The 17,126-nt window shown below is 48.6% G+C and overlaps 1 protein-coding gene across 8 annotated transcripts in view; it reads left to right on the top strand.

Moving 5' to 3' along the window:
• Positions 1 to 2,361, top strand: part of USH1C (USH1 protein network component harmonin) — a 46,463-nt gene extending 44,102 nt beyond the window's left edge. For 7 of the 8 annotated variants that reach the window (XM_017525813.1, XM_037737525.1, XM_017525818.2 and 4 more), the window contains one exon: positions 1,886 to 2,361. In XM_017525813.1, the coding sequence (XP_017381302.1) occupies positions 1,886 to 1,898 (13 nt within the window). In that variant the 3' untranslated portion in view covers positions 1,899 to 2,361. The other variant, XM_017525821.2, reaches the window with a different exon arrangement.
• The last annotated feature ends 14,765 nt before the right edge of the window (positions 2,362 to 17,126 follow it).

Here is a 17,126-nt window from a genome sequence, read left to right as displayed (position 1 = left end):
CTAGTCTGTCTGTCTCTGTGGTTCCTTGTGTGTCTGTCTCTGTGTACTGTGGGTCTCTCTGCCGTCTCTCCTCCTCTCTCTGTCTTTCGCCCTCTCCTCCTTCCTTCCTGTCAACCTCTTATCTGCCCTCCTCTTTCCCCTTCTTCTCACTTCCCTTTCTCTCTTACTCCTATTCTTTCTTCCCATTCCTCTCCATCCCTGGCTCTGGGTCCCTGCTCCTCTGTCCTTGTCATTCTGCATCCATTCTTACCTCTCTGTCTGCCTTTCTCTGTCCCTCTGCCTCTGTGGTGTCTCACCTCCATCCTCACCACATCCCATCACCTCCCCAGCCCTCACCCACCCACCACTCACCCACTCACTGGCTGCCTCCTGCCTCCAGTCGTGGCTGTGCCTGCTTGCTCCCCATGGCCAGCAGAGTCTGAGCTCTACACATGTCTTGGAGAAACCAAGGTCCAGCAGTTACTAATTCTGGAACCCAGGGGCTAGGCAGAACCCAAGGCAGGAGCCCGGTGAAAGGAGAGGCCTGTGGAGCTCTGCCTGGCAGTAACCAAACCTGTTTTGTGTTTCCTGCTCTGCTCCGTGTATATAGCGCTTCTCTTCCCTCCTCCGCAGCTGAAAGCCCCCAGCCGGTCCGAAAGCTCCTTGAAGACCGTGCTGCCGTGCACAGACACGGGTTCCTCCTGCAGCTGGAGCCCATGGTGAATAGGCAGGCAGGCCACAGGGCCCTGTCTGTCCCTGCTGCGTGCAGTGGCCATCTGCTGCCCATGCTGTCAGCAGGTTCTTTGGACTGGCGTCTGGAGGGTACACAAAGCGCCATCCCTGAAGTGCTGCCCAGGGCCTGCTGTTGGCCACAGTGGAATTGTTCAGACTCAAGGCCCTTCCCTCAGGGAGGTGGTGCAGAGCCCAGTCTGCAGAACTTGCTTGTGACCCAAGTGTCCTGACTCATCATGGCCTGGGACCTGCTTTGGGTCCCAAGCAGCACCCAAATGAGCAGCATGAAGCACTGGGCACCATTCTCTGTGGGGCACAGACAATGCCTCAAACCAGGCACGTGGGGCTGGGGGAGCCCACAGGAAGCCTAGCTGGAATTGCCCCCCAGAGGTGTCCTCCACAGAATGTGGAAATTCCCCTTCGCATGTATGCCAACCTGCTGGGAGCTCTGCTCTACCCATACTTGGCCAGAGCCAGGGCTAATAAGAGGTTTTGAAGACTGGTCCAAAGAACCCGGGTTGGTGGATTAGAGTTGCTCATGTCCTCTTGTGCCCTGTTATGGCTTGAGCCCTGCTCAGACCAGCTGTCTTCTCTGTCTTCTCCCTTCCTTGGCCCTGGGCTCTATCTGTGGGACATACCGCAGAGCCCAGCTGTGGGGTGTGTTTCTCACCCTGTGATAGGGATGTGCCCATGGACAGAGCTGGCAGGTGGCTGTGAAACTGGTGTTTGGTGTGGCCTGAAGCCACAGATGGCAGCATCTGGGGCACACCCAAGCCTGGACTTGACTTTCCTGTTACAAGTTTCCCAAAACATTAGGGCCTCATGCTCCCAAGACAGTTGGCCGGCCAGACCATGGCTTCTGGGATGGCCTGCATGGCCCTGTGTTTTCTGTCACTTGCCTTTTGCAAGGGACTGTTGCATGTGTTCCCCCCAGTCTCCCCCTCCCCTGACCCCAGGTGTCCCCCTCACCCCCTGCTTTCTCCCTGGCCTCCTGTGTGCTGTGGCTGTGGCTGGTGTGTAGCCACTTGGAGCCTGCACCCAGAGGCGTCTCCAAAGGTTGGCAGGGCCTTGCGCTGCCAGGGCAGGTGCTCCTGTTGTGGGGCCTTGCTCTGGCTGGGCTGAGTGTGCACTCACAAGGCCTGCACCCACCTGGGCTGTTTCCATTTCCCTGCAGGACCTTCTTCTGAAGTCCAAAAAGGGAAAGCAAATTCACCCCTAGAAAATGGTGACCTCCACCTCCTGAACACAAAGCCTCGGACCAGCCTTGAGAGAGGCCACACTGCAGGCACCAGACAGCATCCCTGGAGTCCTGAACCCAGCACCCAGAAATCTCAAACTCCCTTTGGCCCTGAACCAGCGCCAGATAAGGAACAGCTCTACCCACTCTTCTGAAGGCCAACATGGAGGAGAGGGAGCAGGCAGCTGTTTGGGAAAGTATCTCAGGGATCCAGACTCTCATTCCTTTCCTCTGGCCCAGTGAATTTGGTCTCTCCCAGCCCTGGGGGACTCCTTCCTTGAACCCTAACAAGACCCCACTGGAGTCTCTCTCTCCATTCCTCTCCTCTGGCGCCTGCTCTAATTGCTGCTAGGATTGTCGCTGCAAACCTTACTGTGAGCTCATTAATAAAATAAACAGATGTCTTTTCCAACCTATAGGAGTGCGTGTGGGTTTGGGCAGCAGATTCAAGACTGCAAATCAAAAAACCATAAGGATTGTGGCTCCTGTTCAAGGATGAGAGACAGATCCCAGTGCTGCGATCTGGGTCTGACATGAAGGGTGTGATCAGATGGCCAGGGCCTGCTTGGAGCAGAGGGCTGTGGAAGCAGGAGACGGGCTGTGCTGGGCTTCAGTGTCTTCTCAGCAGAGATGGGAGGAGATGAAGCCTATGTGGCAGGGATTTTGCTCACTCCAGAAAGCATAGCTGAAGGCAGGAGCCCCAAAGGGTCGCCTAGATATGGGGTGCCCCAGGTTCTTTCAAGGACATCACAGCTACCAGTGCTTCTCCTGAGGTCACTACGACAGCACGTGAGGGGGAAGATGCAGGGTCCACTCCCTCCGTGGAAGTGCATCCCACAGAGGACCATGGGAGACACAAGGGCTTGAGGCAGGAAGCCATAACTCCGAGGGCCCAGCAGGGGGCATGTCAAAGTTCTTCTGGTGACAGGGACAAGGGCTGCTGTCTCCGAGGAAGAGAGTGGGGCTGTGTCAACATGACTCGTCTGACCCTGTCTCTGTTTCCCCATTCCAAATTCCTGAGGTAGAATCTGATCAGGCTGAATCACCTGAGTTGGCGGCCCTTGGGTTAGAGATCAATCACAGGTCCAATCAACGGTGGCTGGGGGTGGGATCACATCCCACCCAACATAGGTGCTGAGGCATTAAGGACCGCAGGTAGCAAGCCATGATCGCCACCCCTACCAGTGGATGACTGCAAAACACCCACTGCCCATCCCCCAGGTTCGGCCCTGTTAATGAATCCCCCAACCTCATCCCACAATGGATGCAGACCGAGCTGGATCCCGAGGACTCGGTGATAAAACAGACAGACTCCCTGCTCCCAGCATGTCCCAGAATCATGGCAGGGGCGAGCGGCTCAGACCAAAATGCAGTGACTACCATGTGGGACTGAAAGAAATCAGTGGGTAGGGACAGAGAGAGGGAGCAGAGAAACTGCCAAGCTTTGTGATGTCCTCAATGAAGACAAAGCCACAGTGTCCTTTGAATTACTGGCTCTCTGAGACAGCAACCACGCAGATGAGTTCCCTGTGTTTTCTTATGTAGCACCTAACCTGGCTCTGGAGACAATTCCAAAACCCAGGTAAGAGGTGGGAGCTGCTGTTTGCTGACACCCATGTGCCTGGCCTAGGCTAGACCCTTGTCTGCCATCTCAAACTGCAACACCTGGGCTTCATGCACGGCCATCCCAGGAGCCTGGTGACAGCAACCCAAGCTCAGATGGCATGGACTATGTGCCAGGTATTGTTCCAAGCACTCAGCTCATACATTCCGTCAACAACTCCGTGAGGCAGGCGCTGTTATCATCAACAAACTCATTTTATTAAGAGACAGTCGATATACAAAGAGGTTAAGTCACTTGCCTGAGGTCACACAGTGAGGAAGTAGCAGAGCTGCGATTCCAACTGGGCACTTTGGCCCCAGAGACTGTGTGCACCCATTTCCACCATATGCTCTAGAGGGCAGGGCAGCTCCCATCGGAATATCGCAAATTCCAGTCTATTGGCAGAACACTTCTCCCCACCACTGAAGAACCGTGAGTGTTCCGCTGTTGGGTGATAGTCACCTCCTCTTGTGACCTACAAAAACTCCTGCTGAGGCCTTCAGCTGGTCAGTGCCTGCAATCTCACCATTGGAAATTCACCTGCAGCTGGAGTGAATAAGTTTATCAGTGCTTATCAGGACCTGGTGAGTGAGATGATAAAGAGGCCTGGAGCTCCTGATTAGAGGAGAAGGGCAGGGAGGGTGAGGGCTGACCAGGGCAGGAAGGGGGACTGAAAGGAAGCAGGAGAAGTGGACGGCACAGCCCAAGCCAAGAGGTCACCTAGGGCCGACAAAGTGCATAGACTACAATGGGCTTCAGCTTCCTTTTTTATGATTCTCTCTTCACTGTCATCAAGGAAATGAACTCTCATTAGGAAGTTGTCCCACGCTGAACCCAGAGTGCATAGTTCTCTCCAGCAGACACTGGCATTAACCAGGTAAGAAGGGAAAGTGTGGCAGAATTTATATAGAGGTAGAACCTAAATCAGCTCCTGACTCGCTTTGGGAGCCATAGGAATGCTGCTGGGGCCAGAGTCCATGGGAGGACTGGGCCAGACATCAGGATCTGCTTCAGTGACCAAGACTGAGCATTTTGGGGCTAAAACTAGGGCAAGGACCGCCCATGCACCACACTCTCTAGCCAGCCAGCCAGGCAGCCACTTACCACTCAGCAAATCTGACCCACAAGATGAACCTTGTTTGCCACTCTAGACCCTAAACGCTCCATCACTGGATGTTCAGGAAAATTGAAGCCAAGGAGAGGATGATTTGTCAGGATCCCCTAAGTTGTTGGCAGAGGTGCCCTTTCTCTGCACCACCCCATGGAAACGCAAAACCTAAAAAGCCTGGGAATCGAAGGATGCCCTTTAATTCTGAACTTTTGGCATTCTACCCATCTCATTGAAGTTGCTTTCTACAGCTACTCCCCAGGGTTTGCTGAGCTGGCTTTAAGCCTCTCGCCTCCATATCTGGGAGTCAGAGGGGAAAGGGCTGAGTTTATGGCCTCTGTGTTTCTGGGACTCCCTTTGGGCCTGTGTGTCTGGAAAGCTTGTTCTCACCCAGTTCCAGCCTAATTCCCAAGACCGAGATGTGGCTAAGAATCTTTCCAGAGCTGAGAGCCCTGTTCTCTCCTGTTGCTGCAATGACAATTCCAGCTTCCTGGAGCCCAGGCTGGCCATGCCTCTGTGAGAACTAGAGGGGACAGCAGTAGCCCCCTGGGGAGGCAGGCGGGGCTGCCTGACGCAGGGAGAGGGTACAGGGCTGCAATTGTCTTTCTGGGGCCTGGGGTTTGCAGCCCAGAAGCCTGTCACTGGCCTTCATAGGAATAAGATTGTTACTAACTACTAGGTGTTTACTACTTGTCAAGCACTGTGCTGAACTCTAAATGTGTGGTGATTCATTTAATCATTACATGGAACCCTATGACATAGACAATGCTGTTATCTTCATTGGGGAAACTGAGTCACCAAGGCATTAAGTAACATACCTGAGGTTGAATAGATAGTAAGTAGTAGACCAGGCAAGGCAGCTCCAGGAACCCATGTCATTAACCACAGTGCTATGCTGCTTCGAGTAGATGAGAAAGGATGTATGGAATCTGATTTCAGATGCCCCTCAGCCTGGCATTCAAAGTTCTACCACCTCTGGCCCCTAGACCTTCTCCAGCCCCATTTTCTTGCCAAATCATTTCCTCTGCTTCTGCCACATGGAACGCTCTGGTTTCCTCGGCCTGCCATGTACCATCGCTTCTCGATGTCTTTGCACATGTTCACTCTACCCTGTCCTCCTTGTGCTACGTGAACTCCTATGCACCCTTTAAGGCCTGGTCAACCGTGAAAGGAGGGCACCAAGCCTAGCATGGAATGAGAGTTCAGTAAATGTGAGCATACCACTCCCTCTTGAAATGGACCCCTTGGGTTCCAAGTGACAGAAACCCAACTGAAAAGGAGCAATTACATGAAAAACCCAGAAGTATACGATGTTGGGTTTGGCTGGATCAAGGTACTAAAATGATGAATCTATTCCGGCCATCTGTGTTAGCCAGGGGTCTCCAGAGAAATTGAAGCAAGAGAGAGACATTTTTATTTTAAGGAATTGGCTCACAAGATTGTGGAGGCCAGCAGGGCCAAACTCTTCAAGGCAGGCCAGCAAGCTGGAAACAAGGGAAGAGCTGATATTGCAGTTCCAGGCCAAAGCCAGTGTGTTGGCAGAATGCCCCTTCCTAGGAGGACATCAGTTTTTTTTCTATTAAAGCTGTCATCTGATTGGATGAGGCCCATCCACATGATGAGGGATAAGTCTACTGATTTAAATGTTAATCTCATCTAAAAAAATGCCTTCACAGCAACATCTAGATGTGTTTGACCAAATATCTGGGTACTGTGGCCCAGCCAAGTTGACACGTAAGATTAACCAGTGCACTGTCTCTGGACTCCTCTGTTTGGCTTCATTCCCAGATAGGCTCTTTCCACATGATGCCAAGATGGCCTCTGTTATTCTAAACGTATTCTACAAAGTAGTGCAACCCCAGAGGAGAAAGCACACCTTTTTCCTAATAGTTTCAGCGAAATCCTGAGGACTTAACTCTGGCAAGCTCAAAATGGGGCTGTGGCCATCTCTGATTAGCCAGACCTGGGTCCACACCCACCCCTGTAGCCAGCGTTTGGAGTGACCCCCTCCAGTACCACATGGACTAGGTAAAAGGGAAGAGTGGGTTCCAAAAGGAAAATTGGGGGCTGCTACAGAAGAAGGAGAAATGGATCTAGGCAGACATAAAGGGGTGTCCCCTGAGAACCCTTGTCCCCAGAAGTGCCCTTTCTCTTCCTTTTCACCTGTTCTTCCCTTTTCCTCTCCCTGTGACCTATACTGAAAGGGGCCTGTGGCCAAGACACCAGGGGTTCATTCCCTTAGTATAGAAAATCCTCACGAACTCTCAGCTGCCAGGGCTGGGTAACTGGCCAACAGTTGAGAGCGAAAAATAGTATGTGGTCTTGTATGACCACAGGACCCCCACAGCTAAGAAATGAGGGTTCCAACACTTGCTCCCCAAAAGTCCTGAGGCGAGAACTGAAATCTGACCTTGGTCACATTTCTTAAATCTCATTTTAGTTTCTCCAACTATAAAGGGGGTTTAAATAGAACGTTCTAGAATTATGAGGATCAAAATAAATACAGATCAAGTGCTTAGAAATAGTTCTTGGTCCTGAAATTAATATTAAATTAAAATCTGGGATGAATGCTATAGAAAGAGAAGCTTGGGGCCAATTTCACTCTTGAGGATGGAGCTTCCTAAGGGTAGGCTCTGAGGCAAAGGGTTGTTCCTTACCATGTCCCCACACTTACACCTGTAGCAACTTCTCTCTGAAGAAAGTTCTGTAAGCTCTTTCTCTAGGAACCCCTAATACACCACCAGATGAAAGCATGCATGTGGGTACACACATATGTACATGTGGGGCTTTAGTATTCATCTTTATTAATTTTATCCTCAGTGCCCACAGGAGGTAGAACAGACAGATTTCTTGTCAGTTACCTTACAGTAAATAGTAAGTGTGTCAGTTTCCCCTGCCCCAAACCTTATCTCTGCATGGCGTGTTAAAAGCCTACAGGAAAAATCTCCTCCCTGAGTGGCAGGATAGTCCATACGTGAGAGACCAAAAACAATGGTTTTCTCCATTTATATACAGAAGTTAGACAGCCGTCCCTGCCTCCTCTCCTGAAAGGTGAAGGGAAAAAACAAAACAAAAACCTTTGCTTCTTTGAGAAGGGATGGAAAGAATCTTGGATTTTCAATCTAACTTTCTCGAATGTAAATTACTGGTGAGGATGTGGAGAAAAGGAAACCCTCATACACTGTGGGAATGTAAATTAGTACAACCACTATGGAGAACAGTTTGGAGATTTCCTCAAAAAACTAAAAATAGAGCTACCATATGATCCAACAATCCCACTGCTGAGTATATATCCAAAAGAAAGGAAATTAGTGTCTGGAAGAGATATCTACACTCCCGTGTTTGTTGCAGCACTGTCACAATAGACTAGATTTGAAAGCAACCTACGTGTCCATCCACAGATGAATTAAAAAAAAAGTGGTGCATATACACAATGGAATACTATTCAGCCATAAAAAAGAATAAGATCCTGTCATTTGCAATAACATGAATGAAACTGGAGGTCATGATGTTAAGTGAAATAAGCCAGGCACAGAAAGACAAACGTCACAGGTTCTCACTTATTTATGGGATCTAAAAATGAAAACAACTGAATTCATGGAGATGGAGAGTAGAAGGAGGGTTACCAGAGGCTGGGAAGAGTAACAAGAGGCTGGGGAGGGAGATGGAGATGTTAATGGGTACAAAAAAGATAATTAAGGTGAATAAGACCTAGTGTTTGACAGCACAACAGGGTGACTATAGTCAATAATTTAATCATACATTTAAAAAATAACTAAAAGAGTGTAATGGATTCTTTGTAACTCAAAGGATAAATGCTTGAGGGCTTGAATACCCCATTTTACATGATGTGATTATTTTACATTGCATTCTTGTATCAAAACATCTCCCATATCCCATAAATATATACACCTATTATGCACCCACAAAAAATAAAGGAATATCTAGGGAGATAGCATTCTAGTCTTCCTGGCACCTTGGGACCATAACCTGGGTACCTAATCCTAGCTGTAACCCTTTGGCCCCCTTGGGGAGATAAGAATTTTTTTATCCTTTTAAAAAAATTGTGTCCCAGCACTTTGGGAGGCTGAGGCAGGGGGAATCACAAGGTCAAGAGATTGAGATCATCCTGGCCAACATGGTGAAATCCCATCTCTATTAAAAATACAAAAATTAGCTGGGTGTAGTGATGCTCGCCTGTAGTCCCAGCTACTCGGGAGGCTGAGGCAGAAAAATTGCTTGAACCTGGGAGGTGGAGGTTGCAGTGAGCTGAGATCATACCACTGCACTCCAGCCTGGTGACAGAGGGAGACTCCATCTCAAGAAAAAAAATTATGATAAAATGCACATACCATCATAACCATTTTTAAGTCCAGTTGAGTGATATTAAGTACATTCACACTGTTGTGCAACCATCACCACCACCCATCTTAATAACTCTTCATCTTGTAAAACTAAACTCTGTACCCATTAAATAATAACTCCCATTCTCCCCTTCCCACTGCCCCTCGTAATCACCATTCTACTTTCTGTCTCTATGAATCTGACTATTCCATATGCCTCATATGGGCAGATACATTTTATTATCCTTTTAGAACAGCACCATTAACTAGACAAATAGCTACAGAACTGATTCTCCTGCTTATATAAAGGGCAGAATGCTTCTAAGGAAGGGGAAAGCACAAATTCTTTTCCTTTATGTCATATACATTTCCAAATCTCAGGAGGCTAGGGCTTTTTACAGGAGCACTGAGAAATTGAAGGAAATTTGTTATTTCTCCACAATCCACGTGTGCAAACAGTGTGATGGTTACAGGCTGGCCAACGACAGCAGGTTCTCCGCAAGCACAGAAGGCAGTCACCTCCAAGGAAGTAGTCTCTCCCACTCTGCCTGCATGTGGCACAACAAGCCACTCTGGCCACAGACTCTTCATTGGTCAAGGGTGATCCTGAAACTAGTGAGCCAGCTCAGACTACTGTGCAGGCCCCATGGCTTTCCTGACAGGTACCAAGGAGCAAAATCTTGTCGTATGTGATTTCAGACCCTCGACACAGTCCAACAGCCATCCAGCGGGCAGCCACCTCAGGTCTGCAGCTTCTAACTCTGAGCCCGTAAGTGGGCTTAGGGAAGGGGACACAGGGTTGTGGGGGGGCTTTAAGTCAGATCACTTCGAGGAAGAATCAGGAAAGGGTTAATTAGGAAGTGACACAGGAGCCCAGTGCTGAAAGCTAAGAAGCAGGTCCTCAGATGGCTGGGGGATTTGGAGGTGCTGTCCCCAAGAGGAAACAGCACAGCCTCTGGGAAGACCTGTTTTTAGCTTCCATTGCCCCATTCAGGATGCACACAGCAGGTGCTTTGTAAATGTAGATTGTCAAATGAATGATGGTTGCCTATAGGGGCAGAAGCTCTGGGGGGAAACTCCTTAGCTGAAAGTTTCAAAGCACTAACAATCCAGCCCCCTGTCACCCTATTATTTTCTTTTTTGTTGTTGTTGTTGTTGTTGTTTTTTGTTTTTTTTCACCCTATTATTTTCCATGACTCCCCTCAGTGCACGTCATCCTAGAAAGACTCATTAGTTCAATCACTGCATCTGAAAATCATATCATAGTGGCCCCTCCTTTGCACACACTGGTATACCCTTCCCAGCCAGGCTGTCTTCTTCACCTGTACAGACTGGGCCAACCCTCAAGGTCACCTTTTCCCCTAAAGCTTCTAGGAAGCTTCCTTTCCAAGCCCAGCCAACTTTTTATTTTTCAATAAATATATATTCCTTTGGTTTTCCTAGCCGTATTGTAACCCCCCTTGGGGAGGGACCATCTCTTATTATTCCTTATTGGGAGACAATGTGGTGGAGAGAAATAGTTCTCAAACTTTAGCATGCATCAGAGTCACCTGGAGGACTTGTTAAAGCAGATATTTGAACTCTACCCCTAGAGTCTCAGATTCAGTAGGTTAGGGGTTGGCCTGAGAATTTGTATTTCTAACAAATTCTCATGTAATCCTGCTGGCCCCAGGGACCACACTTTGAGAACCACCAGTACAGAAAGCACATGGGTTCCAGACACAGCTGAACCTGGGTTCCAAGCTAGGCTCTGAATCTTACTGGGCTGTGTGAACTAGGACAAGTCCCTTAGCCTCTCTGGGCCTCAGTTTCCTAAGGACACAATAATACTGACTTTGCAGGCTTACAGAGTAATCCAGCTGGCACAGCAGGTGCTTCATAAATGTCTGTTACTGACTGTCTCAGCTACATATTGGCGCACCCCCTGACTAAGCCAGGTTATTTCCCCAATTAGGGGAATGAGCAGCACCTCCACACCCTCCTCCCCCACTCCATCCCACCAGCGGACCAGTCTCTAGCAGAGGAATTTTCCATGCTTTCTCTGGCTTCAGTGGAAAAGGTGATGCTTGTCTCCAAACCGCCGGGATTGCTCTTCTAAACAGAACGTCTCTAGGCTCTGTCCTCTGCCCAAGCCTCAGAGCACTCACATCATTAAATAATTATCTTCTCAAGGACACACTGGATATTTAAAAAAAAAAAACCTAAAATTTAATATATTCACTAATTTAAAATTTTAGTATACAAATTTTAGCTAAAAATAGCTTGTGGCTCAACGTGGGGCATGAGGAGACACTTTGGCAATGTCGCCTTACAGAAGGTAAACGCTAGGCACTGGCTGTGAGTCTGTCTCCATGTTTCCCTCACTCCTAATGCTCTCTCCCACACTCTCTCTCCCTTTCAGGGTTCTTCTTGCCCTGAGTGGAGAGGTTTTTCTCTGGCCAAGTACCAGAGAAGTGTCTTCCTCGCTCCTCTCCCACAGAATCACGGTCCCACATGTGGCCACACTTACCTCCATTTATACAGCAAGTTTTCATCAGTGCACCAATGCCTTAGTTTGTTTGTGCTGCTCTAACAAAATAACATAGATTGGGTGACGTATAAACAACAGACATTTATTCCTCTAGTTCTGGAGGCTGTGAAGTCCAAGATCAAGACACCAGCAGAATTGGTGTCTGGTAAGAGCCTGCTTCCTCATAGACTGCCGTCTTCTCACTGTAAACTCACGTGGTGGAAGGGGCAAATGAGCTCTCTGGGGCCTCTTTCATAAGGGTAGTAATCCCATTCATGAGGACTCTGCCCTCATGATGTCATCATCTCCGGATGGCCCCAGCTCCTAACACCGTCACCTTGGGGATTAGAATTTGGGGCTGGGGGGTACATAAACATTCAGTCCATTGCAACAAAGAAGTTAACTATATACATTACGTATAGACACACACTCAACCAGGCAAGTCTGCATAAGAACAGGGGACTGATTGTCTGAGAAAGGCAAATCGAAACTGCAATGAGATATTACCTCACCCCAGTTAAAATGGCTTATAACCGAAAGACAGACAAAAACAAATGCTGCTGAGGATGTAGAGAAAAAGCAATTCTCGGACACTGTTGGTGGAAATGTAAATTAGTTCAACCACTGTGGAGAACAATTTGAAGTTTCCTCAAAAAACTAAAACTAGAGCTACCCTATGGTCCAGCAAGTTCACTGCTGTGTATACACCCAAAAGAAAGGAGGTCAGTATATTGAAGAGATATCTGCACACTCATGTGTGTTGCAGCACTGTTCACAGTAGCCAACATATGGAAGCAATCTAAGTGTCCATCCACAGACGAATGGATAAAGAAAATGTGGTACTTATACACACTGGAGTACTATACAGCCATAAAAAGAATGAGATCCTGTCATTTGCAACAGCATGGAAGGAACTGAAGATCATTATGTTAAGCAAAATAAGCCAGGCACAGAAAGATAAATTTCACATGTTCTCACTTGTGAGAGCTAAAAATGAAAACAATAGAAGTCATGGAGATAGAGAGTAGAAGTACCAGAGGCTGGGAAGGGTGGAGGAGTGGGGGAGAGGGGAATGGTTATGGGTACAAAAATATAGTTAGAGAGAATGAATAACATCTAGTATTTAGATAGCACAACAGGGTGACTGCAGTCAGCAATAAATTACTGTACATTTTACAATAACTAATTACAGGTGGTTCACACCTGTAATCCCAGCGCTTTGGGAAGCCAAGGTGGGTGGATCACCTGAGGTCAGGAATTCAAGACCAGCCTGGCCAATATGATGAAACACCATCTCTACTAAAAATACAAAAAAAAAAAAAAAAAAAAAAAAATAGCCAGATGTGGTGGTGTAGGCCTGTAATCCCAGCCATTCAGGAGGCTGAGGAAGGAGAATCACTTGAACCCAGGAGGCGGAGGTTGCAATGAGCTGAGATCGTGCCACTGCACTCCAACCTGAGCAGCAGAGTGAGACTCCATCTCAAAAACTAAACTAAAATAAAGTAATTTAAAAAGTATAACTGGATTATTTATAAAACAAAGAAAAGATAAATGCAGCAGGGTGTGGTGGCTCATGCCTGTAATCCCAGCGCTTTGGGAGGCTAAGGCAGGCGGATCACAAGGTCAGGAGTTCTAGACCAGCCTGGCCAACATGGAGAAACCCCATCTCTACTAAAAATATAAAAATTAGCTGGGCGTGGTGGTGCACTGTAATCCCAGTTACTCAGGAGGCTGAAGCAGGAGAATTGCTTGAACCCTGGAGGCAGAGGTTACAGTGAACCTAGATCATGCCACTGCACTCCAGCCTGGGCAATAGAGCAACACTCTGTCTCAAAAAAAAAATGCTTGAGGTGATACACGCCCCATTTATTCTGATGCGATCATTACACATTATCAAAATATCTCAGGTACCTCATAAATACATCCACCTCCTCTGCATCCACAAAAATTAAAAATTAAATACATAAATAAGAACAAGGGGCTTGCTCTGCAGACACTGCCTCCAGACAAGTCCCCCCACGCACCACCTCACACCCCCTTCCAAATGGACAGCTTCCACTCCCGCTTTTGCCTTCTTCACTTCTCCCGCCCCTGCCTAAGCCCATCCCTATATCTCATAAAGCTGCCCAGAAGGAACCTGGACTCTGCCACCTTCTTTGCTGGATGACCTTGGGCAACCAAGGTTTTCACTCTGCCTTATTCTCACCTTGGTAATAACGATCACACTACCTGCCTTAAAGACAGATGGTGACTAAGCCAGACAATGTAATAAATGACTTGGCACTAGGTAGGAACTCAATCAATTATTTTTTTTAAAAAATCAGTATCTTGGGATTCCAGGCAAGAAGCCCTCAGCTGTTCTGAAAGTGGGAAAGCTTGAGTCGAATGTCTCCTGTGTGCCAGGCTTGCTCACACACACGGTCCATAAGAGAGAGGCTTTTCTTCCTACTTGACAGCTAAGGCTCAGGGAGGTTGACTTGCCCAAGGTCACACAGCTGGTCAGGGGTAAAGCCAGGATCTAAACTTTCCCACCACAGAGTTTGGGTTTAGGCAAGCTCTGCTCAGAGGACAGGAGCTGAAGTCCCTCTGCAGAGAGGGGAGGAAGGTACAGGAAATGGGAAATTACTGAGCAGTGCCCTCAAGTTACCTGGCTTCGGCCCCAGCTCTAGCAGGACCCTCCAGGCCCAGACAGCTGAGGCCATGCTGTGTCTGCCAGAGGCATCTGTCAGAGTCCTGGCTGTGCCAGAGAGTGGCGTCCTCTTTGTCCTCTTTGGCTGAACCCTGAGAGAGAGTCTGCGGCAGTGTGGCCCTGGGCAGGGAGCGGGTTCAGCCAGCACACCTTATGGGATTCCATAGCACTGGGCCAGACCAGGAGCTGTCTGCATGCTACTCACACACATCATTTCCTTCCATTCACAGTGGCAGCTGTCTGCAAAGCAGACCACTGCAGGGTCATTTGTGTGCCTGCTTCACCCACGGGTAAGGCCCCAGGAAGCAGGGCCCCCTCACACTTGAATCTTTCCATCTGGTCCTCTGACTGATGCCGGCAATAGAACTAGGGCTTCCTTTCTGGTTCTAACACAGAGAAAAGGCAAAATGCAGAGATACACAGGTTTCCCCAAAGGTCTGTTCTTTGGGCCCTGTACTACCTCCTCAGGAGCCAAAGTCTCAGAGGCAGAAAAATCCTTGGTACCCCCAGGATCCCTATAAGAAGTGGTTAACAGCACAGGCTTTGAAGCCAGGTGTTGCTGAGTTTGGGTCTTTTCTGTACCGACTCTCAGCTGTGTGACTTGGGAATGGGGCTTAACCTCTCTGAGCTTCGGTTCTCCCGAGAGTTGTAACTACTAGGAAGGGTTACCATGAGATTTAAAGCACGTAAAGTGGTTGGCATATACTAAGCACTCAACAACTGTTGGTGAAACAAAAAGAAGAAAATCTCATCCCTCCTGCCCCCTTAATAATCTGCCCAGGAAGAGAGCAGGTTTGGGGATGACCAGCAGCTTGGGAAGGGAGCGAGGCTTGCTTGAGAAGCCCTAAGTGGGTAAGCAAGCTGAAGGCAAATACTGACTTGCTCTGGGGCTCAAGGGGCATGTTTTTCAAAAAGACACTGTGTGGAAGAAAGGAAGGAGATATGAGATACACGCAAGGGAGAAGACCTCTTGGTGGACAGGAGACATGGGGACTTTTACTACATTTCTGCTGTGAGATATGTGAATTACACCTCTTCCAGCTCTCTGTAAGGAGCTCAGTAAAGCTTTCATTTTTTTTAATCAACGAACTGGGAGTTGGCCCTTTTAGAGGATGCAAGGAGATGCTCAGTTTGACCTTAACTGACCTCAAGGGCATAGAGCAACCAGGCCATGAGTCAGCTGAACCCTTCTGGGTTATGTCACTGTGGTGAGGGTGATCTTGGACCAAAACCTAAGTGGTCAAGAACAAGAATGCTATTTAATATCTATATCAAGCCCCCATCCCACTAGGCTGGTGGAAAACATTAACCTTGGGCCTTCTTGGAATTCCTCTCCCACCTCCCCGGTTATGTGGTGCCAAGAGACTGGGGAGAGTTCGTCTTATTCCTGCCTTACCCCCGCCATTCAAGTACAGCTGAGGGTCCCCTGCCTCTGTCATCTGGTGGCCCTGCCCGGAACAAGAAATCCTTTCTTCAAAACATCCCTTGTATGTGGGCCAGGCACAGTGGCTCACACTTGTAATCCCAACACTTTGAGAGGCCAGGGTGGAGGGGAATCCCTTGAGGCCAGGAGTTCAAGACCAGCCTGGGCAATACAGTGAGACCCCCCCCATCCCTACAGGGGAAAAAAAAAAACAAAAAACTTTTTTTTGAGACAGATTCTTGCTCTGTTGCCCAGGCTGGAGTGTAGTGGTGCAATCTGGGCTCACTGCAACCTCCTCCTCCTGGGTTCAAGTAATTCCTTGCCTCAGCCTCCCGAGCAGCTGGGATTACAGGTGCCCACTACCACACCCTACTATTTTTTAAATATTTTTAGTAGAGACAGGGATTCACCATCTTGGCCAGCCTGGTCTTGAACTCCTGACATCATGATTCACCCTCCTCGGCCTCCCAAAGTGCTGGAATTACAGGCCTGAGCCACCGTGCCCGGCCAAAATTTTTTTAAAAACCTAAAAAGCCCTTGTGTGGATTTTCTGACACAGCCTACACAAAACCTGCCCTTTCTGGGTGGCTGTACCCCAGCCACCCCTACAACTGACAGGCAGGGAGGCTGGGTACAGGCTCCCTCTCTAAAGAACTTCTCCCCCTACTTCCCTCCTCCTGACATGGGGCATGATGGCAGTGAGACCGGAGATCTCTTCTCCTTCCCAGGTTCCAGTTAAGACATTTTGTGTCTATCTCAGTCCTCTCTTTCACTGGTTCTACAGTCTTCCCAAATCCCCTATGGACACAGGCTTGGAGCACCTGAAGGAGACAGAAAAGGACATGTCTCTGCCACTCAGTGTGGTCGCCTGAACTCAGGTCCTGTACTTGTTCCCCACTATTCTGGAGTTTAGATCACACTGCGAGTTTTGCTTTTGTCTGTTTTTAACCAGCCCACTGTCGATTGGAGTTATTGAAAGGGTTCGTTTCTTAAAATATCACCCCACTCCATTAGGTCACCATTGTCATTGTAATGACCCTCTCTGCCATGGTCATTGGAACACTGGCACACCTAGTCAGCTAGAAAGAGACAAAGGCACTAAGGCCAGAACGACATTAGAGCTGGAAGTGACCTTTTTTTTTTTTTTTTTTTTTTTTGAGACAGGATCTCTCTCTCTGTTGCCCAGGCTGAAGTACAGTGGCCTGATCATGGCTCACTGTAGCCTTAACCTCGCTGGCTCGAGGGATGTGGAAAGGACTTTTCTGAATCTCTGCGGCCAGCCCCTTTCCTGCACTCTGCCTGAGGCCACACCCACCCAGCAGCCATTGAGAGTGAGAATCCAGTCTCTAAAATCCAGCCCTGGTTTTCATTTTGCCAGGAGAATGGCTGGGAATTCTCAGAGGGAGGTACCCTGGCTCAGAGCAAGCTCCCAGAGTCTGACCTTCTTCCAGCCCCTAGCAAGAGAAACAGGAGGCGTCGATGGAGATAGGGAAGCACCAGAGA

The sequence above is a fragment of the Cebus imitator genome, unplaced genomic scaffold (genome assembly GCF_001604975.1).
Source record: "Cebus imitator isolate Cc_AM_T3 unplaced genomic scaffold, Cebus_imitator-1.0 Scaffold39, whole genome shotgun sequence".
Classification (NCBI taxonomy): domain Eukaryota; kingdom Metazoa; phylum Chordata; class Mammalia; order Primates; family Cebidae; genus Cebus; species Cebus imitator.
This window is presented reverse-complemented; position numbering and strand designations above follow the sequence as displayed.